The sequence below is a fragment of the Orycteropus afer genome, unplaced genomic scaffold, assembly GCF_000298275.1.
Source record: "Orycteropus afer afer isolate SDZICR_OR568_19922 unplaced genomic scaffold, OryAfe1.0 scaffold00099, whole genome shotgun sequence".
NCBI classification, from domain to species: domain Eukaryota; kingdom Metazoa; phylum Chordata; class Mammalia; order Tubulidentata; family Orycteropodidae; genus Orycteropus; species Orycteropus afer.
In genome coordinates, this window is record NW_006921686.1 from 7,767,340 (window position 1) to 7,779,410 (window position 12,071).

Here is a 12,071-nt window from a genome sequence, read left to right on the forward strand (position 1 = left end):
TCAGCTACTAACCAAGAGGTCGGCTGTTTGAACCCACCAGCTTCTCAGTGGGAGAAAGATGATGCAGTCTGCTTCCAGAAAGACTGACAGCCTCGGAAACCCTGTGGGACAGTTTTGACCACAGTGAGTGGGTGGGTGGGGTGCTACAAGATCAAGTTCAAGCAGTCTCATTGCGTATGGTTGGAACTCCTGATGTTCTGGCCCTTGCTTAGATGCCACTTCCCTGGGAGGCTTCCTGACACTCACAACTCACCAGTTATTACTCCACATAGGGTATGAGTTGCCTGTGTCCTCAGGTAGGAGACAGACAGGCACTGTGTCTGCAGCCTGAGAGTGGGAGGGGTGTAATCCAGGAGCCACGCTCCTTGTGGCCTGGTTGCAGTGCCATCTAAGGCCACATGAGGGCAGTAGGGGTCACAGCCCAGTCCGTTATGGACTGGCTTCCCCACCCCTCCCAGTGCCACCTCTTCGCTAGGACTCATCAAAGCCCTTTAGTGGAAGATTCCTGGGCCTGTAACTGTCAGCTGCCTTCCCTGGAAGGAGTCCCTGTGTAAACAGTTAGCATCCTAACCTGGAAGTTAGAGAGGCAAATCTAGTCAGACACCTCGGAAGGAAGGCCTGGTGATTGACTTCCAGGAAAGTCAAGCACTGGAGACCCTGTGGAGCACAGGTGTGCCCTTGACAGACAGAGACGCAGACACACAGGCCCAGTGACCGAGTCTTCAGCGACCTGATAGCAATTAGTGGCCTTCCTTGGCGTATCTCGAGCCTTCCCCAAGGTAATGGGTGGCTCAGAAAGGCACCGTGGGACTCTCCCTGAGCACTTCTGAGATCAGCGCTCCCAGGCTGAAGGGGTGGGCTCCACAGACCCCCCGCTGGTGTTTGGGGGAGGGGCACAGCTTGTCCTGCCCCATGCTTCATGGAGTGGTGCTGACAGCCACCTGGGACCAGGACTGGCACAAGCACCCCTCCCCTCTTTAAAGTAGCAGCCACACAGGTGTGTTAAACAGCTTTAATCTCGGTCATCGCGGCTTCGGCACAGTAAGAAATATTGCACATGATCAACATGTTTTGTTCTGGGGTGGGGGGAGGGTATAGGGGGGTCACCTTCTTAGAAAGTACAACCCAAGTTGGGAAGGCAGAGGGGGTGGGGAGAGAACCCTCCCCACGCCTGTGGCAAAGTGCAGGTCCCCCACCCCCGAACTAACCTGAGTCCAGCCCCTCTGGGGAAAAAAGGGGTGCATGAACTCCCCCTATTCCACAGGTGCCTCCCTGTGGCCAAAGGCCCACACTACCCTCCAGCGTGCAGCCCTCACACGAGCCATTTTGCATAAAGTACAAGTGAAAAAGGTCTGAAGGTCACACACTCCAGGTTCTGTACAGGGGCTCGATGTGGGGAGACTGCCCCTGCTTCCCCTCAGCCGCCCCCCACCACAGGGAGGGAGCTGGGGGGGAGGGGATATATACAAGAGGAGCAGGCCTCATTCCGCCCCAAACGGTCAAGGACGAAATGGCTTTACTGGGGGGCAGGATGGCTACCTGCCCCCCCGATTCCTGCCACCTACATACTGTCCATGTCCTGAGGGGGCCATTGTGGGTCCAGGGATCTTCTCAGGGGTCCCTCACCTGCCTGTGGCAGCTGTGGAGGGACCCGGAGGTGGGGGGGAGACCTGGGGGACACCCTCCCAGCCAGGCTGCCCGGGCCCAGGCTCTGGGGGTGGAGGCAGTGGTGGGGCAGCTGGGGCCGTGCCAGAGTCCGAGCCAGGGGAGGTGGGGTCAGGGCCCCCAGCGGGGCTGGGCGTGGGGGCAGGGGCAGCAGCGGTGCCAGCGGGGGGCGGTCCAGGGACGGGGGTCTCAGCGCCCGGGGGCTGCTCCGTGGGCGTGGCTGCCTGCATGATCTTCTGCCGCACCTCGCGGATCTTCAGCTGCAGACAAACCTTGGAGGGGAAGATGTCGGCGTAGCGGGCCTGGAAGGCGGCTGTGGCCTGGGCTGGGGACAGAGGTGAGGGGTTGGGGCGGGCAGGCTGAGGTGTGCAGGCAGGGCCCACCCACGTGCTTCTGCTGGGCTGGGTGCCCGGCCCCAGATGGGCTCACCTGAGGGGAAGAATCCATGGTCCTGGAAGAGCTGCATGACCAGGGCCCGGCGCTGGTCCAGGGTGCGCCGCAGCGACGAGTACGGCACCTTCTCGTACTCCAGCTCCCCGAGGACATCCTCGGCTTCTGTACCTGGGAGCAGGGCAGGAGTGGGCCCAGGTCAAGGCTACCGCAGCAGCCCGAGCCTCCCTGACACCATGGGAGCACCCTCGCCCTCGCTGAAGTCCGTTTGAAGCAAGGCAAAGGAAAGGGAATGCACTGGAAGTCCCACTCTCCCCGACACCCACCCAGCCCTCCCCCTGCACCCCTTTCCCGTCCTCTGGGCCCCCACAGCTCTGCCTGCGTAGCTCCTGCACCTGTCCGGTCAAAGGTGAAGATGTCTCCCTCACACTTGGCGCTCTTGGGAGTGTTGGGCTCAGAGCTGCAGCTGGATCGCCGCCTCATCTTGCGCTTGGGCGAGGTGGGGTCCTCGGGTGCTGAGTCCAGGTCTGGCCAGACAGAAGCAGGCTCAGTGGAGGCGGCCCCCACGTGTGCCCCACCAAACCTGGATGACCAGCACTCGCCTACCGGTGGAGTTCTTCCTCTTCTTGCGGTAGGAGCCCAGGATGGCCCGGGGCGAGGTGGCCAGAGACTGCAGGGTGGGGGAGGGCAGCACCTCCTCAGGCCGAAATTCAGGGAGCTCAGCGAACCGCTCTTCGAAGTCCACCTCCGACAGGACCCTGCTGGAGAGCTGGCAGGGTCACCCCCCCTGCCCCGGCTGGCAGCTGCCCACTCGCCCACCAGCCCCACGCACTCCACCAAGGCCCCTGGTCCATGCTCACTTGTCCACAGAGTCGAAGGTCTTCTTCAGGGGTGGGGGTCGCACCTTCACCTTCTTGCCAGCACTAGCCCCCTCCTTCCGTTCGGGGGTATCCCCGGCCGCCCTCCCACTGCTGCCCTCACTGCCGCTGCCGCTGCCACCAGGAGCCGGAGCTGGGGCTGGGCTGGGAGGGGTGGGAGGCTCCCCACGGCTCTCCAGGCCCAGCCCGGGGACACGCCAGTCTGAAGATGAGCTGGGAAATTTGCTGGCCTGAGTGGGGACGGGCAGGGAGACAGAGGACACTTGATTCAGATGCACCAGGACAAGCAGGTGGGCCAAGGTACAGCCAGAAACAGATGGATGCTGACTCAGCTAGACCCGTGCTTCGTGAGAAAGACCCAATCGCACGGGCTTGAGAAGGCCGGAAAGGGGACTCAGATACAAAGGGCTATAGGTAGCACAGATGTGCAAGAGGGACAGCAGGGAAAAGGCCTTTAACCCCAGAGACACACAAGGGCATGTTTGGACAGGTGAGCAGGGAAAAAGAGCAGAAGAGAAGGCGAAGACTTCGACCCCAAGTGGGAGCCTACTCCCCCCAACGGCCCGCCATGTTCTCACCATGGCCTCGGGGCCCTTGGCGCTGGTCCGCTCCTCAGCAGGTGTGGGTGGTGGAGGGCTACTCCGGGCCGTGGGAGCCCAAGTCTCTGGGGGTGGTGGAGGGGCTGGAGTTGTCGGCTGCCCCTCAAGCTCAGACTCAGGGGCAGCTGGCTCACGGGCTGGTCCAGGATCCAAGGGCTGCCGGGGTGCAGGGCCAGGCCGCCCAGGGGCACCTGCTTCGAAGGAGCCCACGGGAATGCTGGCGATGGCCGCCTTCACTTTCTGAGGGGCCTTGGGGGTTGGCCGCTGGGCCTTGGGGGCCACTAAGCTATAGGTCATGGAGCCTGCTGGGGGAAGAAGCAACCTGTGAACCAAGCCTGACCAGAACCCCTCCCTTGGGTGCCCCAACTCCCCTACCCTGGGCTGGCCAACACCTACCTGTGGCACTAGGAAAGGGGCTGGTGGGGGCTGGGGTAGCAGTGGCAGGGGCCGGTGGGCCCTTGGGCAGGATGGCGGCAGCAGGGGGGGTAGTGCTGGTGGCCACGGTGTAGACCAAGCCAGGGGGGGCCTGGGACGGCTGGGCCAGGGGTGCTGAGGAGGTGGGCGCCGGGCTGCCAGGGTAAAAGGCTGTGATGACGGGACCTCCAGAGGCTGCGCAGGCAGGAGGCAACTGGGGGCTGGGCACAGGCGACACGCCCACCTGGCCAGGAGCCAGCAGTGGGGTTTGGCCTGCTGTAAGGGAAAGGGAAGGGACCAAGAGTCAGGGCCTAGACTGCCCCAGCCCTACCCTGGGTCCCCAGCACTGCCTGCCAGGCTGCCCCTCACCTGAGAGCAGGGGCTGCACGAAGGCGGGGCCACTGGGCCCCAGTGAAGTGAAGCCTAGGGCTACAGAACTCGTGGGCCCATACGAGGTGACAGTTCCAGCCTGGCTGGATGCAGGACTGGTGCCCAGGGGCAGCGCATGCCCACCTGCGGACTGCACGTAGGTGATTCTGCCACAGGGAGAAGAAAGGGGAGGAGTGAGGTGAGCCGGCCCCATCCAACCCCTTCTCTGGATTGGCTTCTGGGGGGACAAGCTCAACTGTGTACCTGGTGGAGGAGGGCAGCAGGACCTTCTGGGGCTGAGAGGTGGGTCCAGGTAGCGTGGCTGGGCTCAGGGGTGGCACCAGGCCACTGGGTGTGCTCACGGGCACCGGGGTCAGCTGGATAATCTGTGGGCCAGAGTACCCACAGGTGGGAGTGAGCCATGACCCTGAGATGGGGCAGGGGAGGACCAAGACCTAGCGGGCGGCTCTAAGCAAGGTCAGGAAATGCAGGATTTGGGACCAGAACAGGATGCAAAAAAACAAAAAAGAGAACAGCAAAGGTGGGGGGACAAGACAGAAAGGGCACAAAATACAGGCACCAAAGACAATCAGGGAAGAAAAAGGGCTTGCACAGAACCATCCAGGAAGACAAAGTCTCAGACACAGAGGCAGAAGTGAAGAAAAAGAGACAGTTCAATGAAGACCCAACACGAGAGATATGGAAGCCACGTGAACACACACCCAGAAGGGGCAGGAGGGGAAGGCGGAGACCTAGCTTGTCCTCACCTTGCTGGGTGGCTGGGCGCCATTCTGCACGGGGACGGAGAAGGGTGGGCTCACCAAGGGCAGGGGCTGGGCGGCCCCTCCCCCCCGCACTGACATGCCAGGGGCCGCAAGGGGCACGAGGACCTTCCCAGGCAGCAACTGGGCAGAGCCCCCTGGGGGTGGGGCCTGCACGGGAGACACCGACTGGGCTACAAGTTAGGAGACAAGCAGGAAAGGTTACCAGGAGGCAGAATAGGACTCTGGCCATTCTTGTATTGCCCAGCTCAGGCCTCACCTTTGGGGGGCAGGTTAGAAGGTACGGACTGCAGGATGGGGATGCCAGGAGTGGGTGCGGTGGCGGCCAGGACCTTGCCGTTGGTGGAAGTGCCCGGCGGGAGGGTGAAACGGATGCTGGTGGTGGGTGCAGGGGCGCTGGGAGCTGCTGCCTTGGTGCCAGGGGCCGCTGCTGGGGCAGGCGCCACCTGAAGCTGCTGAGGCAGCGTGGGCAGGATGTACTGCACCTGGGTGATCCCCCCAGCCTTGCCAAGGGCACCTGGCTGCAGGATGCCCAGGGGCACTGGCCCGTTGGGGCCACTCCCAGCACCTGTTCCTGAGCCTGGAGCAGCCCCACTGCCAGGGGCCCCCTGGGCAATGAACTGGACAGCCGGGGGTGCAGGGGCCCCATAGCCTGGGGTGCCCACCAGTAGGTTGGTGACAGTGGCAGGTGCCTTTCCCACAGTGCCCAGCAGGGGCCCAGCCACCAAATGTGGGGCTGGTGAGGTGGCAGCTGCTGACTTCTTGTCCGAATAGACTAAGCTGACGCCCAGTGGGGAGCCCCCAGGGGCCCGGGTTCCAGTGCCTGTCTCAGTCCTGGCACCTGTGGCATCATGTGGCGATGCCTCTGCCCGGCTGGAGGTAGGGAAGGGCTTAGAGGCAATGGGCACAGGAGTGCTGCTGACAGGCCGCACCACGTTGGTGACCATGGTGGCAGCCGGGCGGGACAGGGGGGCAGCTGGGGCCCCGTAGGCCAGCGATGGGGCTGGGGCCGAGGGCATGCGGGCTCTGCTGCCCTCCCGGTCCTCCTTGTTTGGGGGCAAGACCAGTGTCTGCAAGATGCTCCCTCCCCCACTGGGAGGTGCCGCAATGACGGAGGGGCCTGGTGGCTCCAGGCCCCCCACACTTTCAGGTCTCTTGCGTCGAAAGGTGGCAAGATCTGTTGGTAGGAACCGGGTAGCCTTTGAAGGTGTCCCTGGGCCCCCAGCCCCCGGGGGCGGGGGCCGTAACGGGCCTGCTGTGCTGCCCTGCCCTGCCTCCTGGGCCTTGAAGGTTCCCGAGCCCAGCGAAAAGGTGGTGGCTGAAGAAGGTGAGGCAGAGGCAGGCGAGGAGGACGAGGATGGGGTGGGGCCGTAGCCCTTGCTGAAGGCTGCAGGTGGATCCGGGGGCCCAGGAGGCTCAGGGTCCAGGGGCGGACGGCAGTGGGTGAAGGAGGAGCGGATCACAGGCGAGAACACCTTCCGGCCAAAGCCCTGGGTAGAAGAAGAGGGTCCCACCATGTCAGGGTGCTCAGGCACTTGGGTAGCCACTCCCTACCTACCTCCACCCGCCCATCAGCCAGGTCAGCCAAGGCCTGCACCCCTGTCAGCTGGGACCCGACGCCCACAGGACAAGCAGCTTGCCCTCTCTGGGCCTCAGTCGCCCCCACAAGAGGAAAAGCTCGTCCCCGCTGCTGGAAGCGAGCTCGCCAAGACAGCGCCACGCCCCAGCCCCTCACCTTGCTGCCCTCGGGGTCCTCCCCAGAGCTGTCTCCGCTCTCGCTGTCAGTCACCCGCTCCTTGCACTTGAGATCAATGTCAGTGGTGCTAAAGCCATCATCAGCTGGGGGCACGGGGGAACCGTGTCAGCAAAGGGGCAGGTGCAGGGCAGCCCCAGAGGAACAGTCTGGAGCCAGGGTTCTGGCCTCAGCTCTGCCCCAAGTGGCAGGGAGTGTTGTCCAGGGACCCTATTGCTCAGCCCAAGGCGAACTCCCTGCCTAACAAGGGTCAGAGCATCTAACACTGTGCCTAACGGTCTGGTCAGGCCTGTGTCCTCTGAGTTTCCTGCCTGGCTGGGGCCTCCCAAGAGCAGGGCTGGGTTTACTTGAAAGGGCCTGAACCGAACCCATGCAAGTGCAAACAAACGTGAAAGGAAAAAGAAGGGGCGTGGGAACCCAGACAAAATCTCCACACACCCCCCCCTCAGGCTTCACCAAAGCCCCTGGGCAGGCTTCTGAGCCCTGCTCTGCTCACCAATGACATCATCATCTCCTTCTTCCTCACAGATCACCATGCGCTCCTCATCACTGGTCATATCCTCGCTGGCCGCCCGCTGGGAACGAGAGGCTCGGGTGGGCAGCAGTGGGGGCCGCCCACTGGCCGCCAGGCCACCTCCCTCGCCAGGTGCTGCAAAGGGGCCTGGAGCCCCATACTGGGTGGTGGGCTTTGGGCCAGAGTAGGACGCTGGGCCAGACACCATCTGCAGGGCAGGAGGCAGGGAGGGCTCAGCCAGGGCTGCCACCTTGGGCAGACTTCTCTGCACCGCCCAGGGGTGTACAGCGCAGACCTGAGTCAGCTCCTGCAGTGCCTGGCTGTCTGCCTCCCCGCCGTCCAGGCTGTGGACCCCACTGTGGGAGAAGGCACGGGGCCGGGCTGAGCCAGGGCCCCCAACTGTGTGTAGCCGCTCTGCCCCACAGGAGCCGCTGCCCGGGGCCTTGGTGTCTGAGCTCAAGAGCGTCTGGGCTGCCACGGACAGGAGCTCCGACGACACTGTAGAGCGAAGGGCAGAGAGAAGAATCACAGGGGCCGGGCCTCTCCCTAGCACTGCACTGGTCGAGGGGGCCACAGGTATTTCTAGCACTGGGAGAACAGCAGGCTGGCACTCCTGGCTCACCTGCTGGGAAAGACTCCACCCACCAACCCAGCACCTCCTCCCTGCTGGGGACTGCCCTCTGGGGCAGCAGGAAGCAAGTCCACTTCTCAAGGGAAGGTAGCCCTCCCGAGAGTGTGAGAGCCTGGAAGTAGGTTGTGTGGCAATAGGTATCTGGGCACTGGCCCGTCAGTCTCAGAGTCCCCACCTCAGACGGAAAGGAACACTCCTACCTTAATCAAGTTGTAGAACCATACCCCTAAAATCACTTCAGCAAAGTACCCCAGAACAGTGCTGAGCACATCAGATACCCTCAAAAGATAGAAGTGGCCCATCAGGAGTGTTATTAGCTACAGTGATTCCAACTACAGTGTTGGGAGCTGAACTTGACCTCTCTGTGCCCGAGTGACCTTATCTGGGAAAGAGGATGTGGCTGTCACTACTAGAGATTACACACTCCTTGAGGCCCTGGCACCTGCCATGTACTAAGTGCTCCATAAATTGGCAGCTAGTGATGTGACTGCCATTTGGGAATTTTATCTGCCTGGAGCTCCTAGCCTCCTTCATGTGAAAAAATGGCCAGTTTCTTTGTGGTCAGAATCATCAGATAACAGCCACTGGGCAGAGAGAAGCAGCCAGTGCAGGGGTGAACGAGGGAGGGGGAGCTGGTGGCTCTTGGGGAGGGGGTGGTGGGGCAGCAGAGTAGGGGCTGGTCAGCTAACCCCCAGGGGCGGCGGCCGTGCCCGTCTCCGACATGCTCCGCTCCCGGGTCTCCTTGTGCCCTCCGGCCAGCCCCAGGCTTGTGGGCTTGGCCTCCGAGCTGGACTTCTTCCGGTCCTTGTTGCACCATTTCCAGTCCGGGTGGGCCTTGAAGTGGGCCTCCTTCACCTGGCAGAAGAGGGCAGGGTGACGGTTCTCACCCTCACTCCACCAGAGTGGAGCCAGGGCAGCCCGGGGCACGATGAGGCGGGGGTGCGCGGTACCTGGAAGGCCAGGTCGTGGTACTTCTGCTTCTCCTTAGGCCCCAGGGCGTACCACCACTCGCCCAGTATCTTGCTGACGGTGCGGTTGTCCTGGTTGGGGTGACGCTGGTGGACCAGGGCCCGGTGCCGCTTGCTGAAGATCATGAAGGCGTTCATGGGCCGCCGGATATGATCCTTCTCCCGCTGTGGTAGAGACAGCCCCAAGATGACGGGATGGTTAGGGCCAAGGACACAGCCTCGGGGAGGGGCCCAGGGTGAGCAGAGGACAGTTAGGGATGCGGTACCTTGTTGGGGCTGCGTCCGTCCTTCTCAGAAGATGAGTCCCGTTCTTTGGGCAGGGCACTGAGGGACTGGGTCCGGCGTTTCCCAGGTGGTAGAGGCAACTGGATCTCAGGAGACATGATGGAGAGAAAGCTGTGGTGGGGGAGGCAGGGGCAGTGAGGACTACGTCTCTGGCCGCCTCACCACCCCCAGTCCCAGGCCTCAGTATACTCACGCGTCATCATGATCACTCTCCGTCTCACTGTCCAACCGCGACTCTCCTGGAGGGCCAGGGGCCTCCTCTTCAGTAGTGGGAGGGGGACCTTTGCCAGCTTCCACCACCCCCAGATTGTGTGGGGGTCCGGGCCCTGGGCTCTCAGGGCATGTGGCTGCAGGGGGCCGCCCAGGGTCAGTACTTCCTGTCCCGCTGGGTGGCTGCTCATGAGCGATAGCTGCCGACTCGGCAGGTTCTGGGGACAAAGAGGTGGGTCAGAGACGTGGAACCCCCTGGACCCCCAGACCTCCTCCACATACCTTCCCATGGGCCCCCAGCTCTCACCTTTGCTCTGGTTGGAGGCCACTGGGTGGCTGGCAGGTTGCTGGGCCTCACTCGGCTGCACTGAGGGGTCAGGCTGGCTAGGAGCCAGGAAGGGCACTAAGGAGTGCCAAGGGAACACAGCTACGGAGCGAGGTTCCACGTTCGTCCACACTGTGGGAAGGAGCCAGGTGAGCTGGGCAGCAGGCACGTTTGGCCTTGACCCCCACCTCGAGCGCTACCCCTCCCTCAAGGACGTGGCTCCACCCCTTCTTCATACCCTTTCCCCAATCCCAAAGCCTCTTGGGCACATCCACGTAACATTACTTGAGAAAACCTCCTCCCCCTCAAAGGTTTCTAGGTTTATAAAAAAGAAAAGAGAAAAAACAGGGAAGAGAGATAGTACTCACACCCCATCCCCCGCCAGCCCTGCCACAAGGGACCAGGCCAGAGGAACGACCAGCTCCTGCCACAAACCAGGTCATGCTTGGCTGCCAGCCCACACTCCCAAGGCCCCAAGACCTCAGCCGTGCTGGGGAACCGCCCCCCGCCCGGCTGTGCCACATCCCCAGCCATCTCTCTCTCCCCAGCTGTCAGTCCCTCACCTTGACCTCGAACTGCCACCCCCCTCCTTTTCCCTTCCTCCAGGCAGATAGCCTTGTCTCCTCCCCGAATCTCTACCCTTTACCCATAAGGTATGGGAGTCTCGGGTCTTTCTCCTTGCCTCCTTCCGTCTACCACAGACCCCAGGGACTCGGACCTACCATAGCTTCCTGGGCTGAACACAGGTGGCTTCAGCATCCCCCACCAAAGAAAATCTACCAGCCCCGACGAGGCCTCCCAGCCTTCCTCCCGCTAAACCTCTGAGCTTATCTTTAGCCTAACCCTGGTCCTGCCCCCTTGCCCAGAAAGGAGGGAGGGTGTGGTAACCTCCCCAGAAGACAAGGCACAGACAATGGAACAGCACACAGAACGTTACAAGTCTCAGCTCAAGAAACACGAAAGTGCCAGGTGTTTCCTTAAGAATACACACAACAAGGTACTGCCCTCGCCGTGGGGGTCAGCGCCCGGGGTCTCACCTTCAGCCTCAGAAGCTGAATGGTTGAAGGGAAAGCCCTGGGACCCACCCTGGCTGGGCTCCTGCGACAAGCCTTGGCCAGGAGCAGGCTTCCCCTCTCAGTGTACGGCTCCTGGGGGAAGTGGAACCAGCAGAGGAGGCCCCTGCTAAGGGGACCATGATGGGCAGGAGGGAAACGCCCTAGCTCTGGTCTCCATCACTCCAGGCCTCCCCCCTGCTCCAGATCAACCTGACCCGGGGTGACCCTTCCCTAGGCTTTCAGAAGCCTGGGCTGAGGGGGCTCTGTGTGAGGCACTGGCCTCCAGACCTGACTCTCAGAGGGGCTCACAAAGGATAAAGCAGGTATCAAAGAAATGGAAGAAAAATAAGGAACCCAGTCCTGGAAGGAGCTCAAGACCCTATGCCAACCCCATCCCCTAACCCTGGGGCACAAGAGACCCAAAAGCCTGTTGAGCCCTCAAATCCCATAAAAGCGCCCAGGGACTGCCTGTTGGGCCCACAAACCCTTAACAGCGGCCAGGGACTGGGACTTGTGCTTCTGTTCACAAAGATCTCTCTCATCAGGGTGTTCTCATCTTCTGGGGGGACAGGGAAGGAGGAGCCGGGCACCCAGCTGACAACACAGGGGCAGTTCTCTGGACCTGCCCCTTGCCCTCTCCAGCGAACTACCCTCCAAGCTCCTCCAGTCTCTCCCTGTCTTCTGCAAAGCACACCTCACCATCACTCTGTTCTGAACAAACCGGGACTCACTTGCTTCCCAGCCCTGTCCTTAGCCCCATTACTCAAAAGCAGCCCCTTACCCGGCTCCATTCCATGCCTAGCAAGTCTCAGGCGGCTCCAAGCCCCACCCAGGCCCCCGGAAAGCCAGTCACTTCGCACCTCGAACCTTCTTACAACGAGCTTGTTACAGCCCATCACCTACAGGGCACACTTGTCCTCAGGTACTCCCCATTCCTCACTCCAACCCGCTCCGCTCCCACCTGCTGTCACTAACCACTGGGCTCGGCCGGCCGAGCTCTGTAACTTTCCCGTGGCCCCTCTACTCTGCTTTTATCATGCTCATCCCGAGCCCCATCACCGTTACTCCATACTTATGACCCCCGATACCTTGACCCCTGCAGTTCCAGCATGCGATACTGACCAAACATGCCGAGGCCACGGGAGGCCGCGCCGGACGCGGGCATCAGGGGCCTGTGGGCTGAGTACATGGTCCGGCGCGGGGAGACCCGGCCGGGACTCGCGCCTCCTCAGC

General features: G+C 62.2%; 1 protein-coding gene across 1 annotated transcript in view; it reads right to left on the reverse strand.

Moving 5' to 3' along the window:
- Nucleotides 1–1,622: 1,622 nt before the first annotated feature.
- The window catches only part of CIC (capicua transcriptional repressor), a 23,541-nt gene continuing 13,092 nt past the window's right edge, over nucleotides 1,623–12,071 (reverse strand). The window contains exons 2-20 of the mRNA XM_042781224.1: nucleotides 9,766–9,915; nucleotides 9,442–9,676; nucleotides 9,230–9,359; nucleotides 8,946–9,128; nucleotides 8,685–8,850; nucleotides 7,660–7,862; nucleotides 7,347–7,572; nucleotides 6,833–6,936; nucleotides 5,357–6,587; nucleotides 5,083–5,270; nucleotides 4,580–4,701; nucleotides 4,316–4,482; nucleotides 3,929–4,222; nucleotides 3,512–3,837; nucleotides 2,916–3,163; nucleotides 2,662–2,813; nucleotides 2,451–2,582; nucleotides 2,095–2,226; nucleotides 1,623–1,990 (exon numbers count right to left, since the gene is read on the reverse strand). Coding sequence (XP_042637158.1) covers nucleotides 1,623–1,990; nucleotides 2,095–2,226; nucleotides 2,451–2,582; nucleotides 2,662–2,813; nucleotides 2,916–3,163; nucleotides 3,512–3,837; nucleotides 3,929–4,222; nucleotides 4,316–4,482; nucleotides 4,580–4,701; nucleotides 5,083–5,270; nucleotides 5,357–6,587; nucleotides 6,833–6,936; nucleotides 7,347–7,572; nucleotides 7,660–7,862; nucleotides 8,685–8,850; nucleotides 8,946–9,128; nucleotides 9,230–9,359; nucleotides 9,442–9,676; nucleotides 9,766–9,915 — 4,757 coding nt within the window. The remainder of the gene's footprint in view (nucleotides 1,991–2,094; nucleotides 2,227–2,450; nucleotides 2,583–2,661; nucleotides 2,814–2,915; nucleotides 3,164–3,511; nucleotides 3,838–3,928; nucleotides 4,223–4,315; nucleotides 4,483–4,579; nucleotides 4,702–5,082; nucleotides 5,271–5,356; nucleotides 6,588–6,832; nucleotides 6,937–7,346; nucleotides 7,573–7,659; nucleotides 7,863–8,684; nucleotides 8,851–8,945; nucleotides 9,129–9,229; nucleotides 9,360–9,441; nucleotides 9,677–9,765; nucleotides 9,916–12,071) is intronic.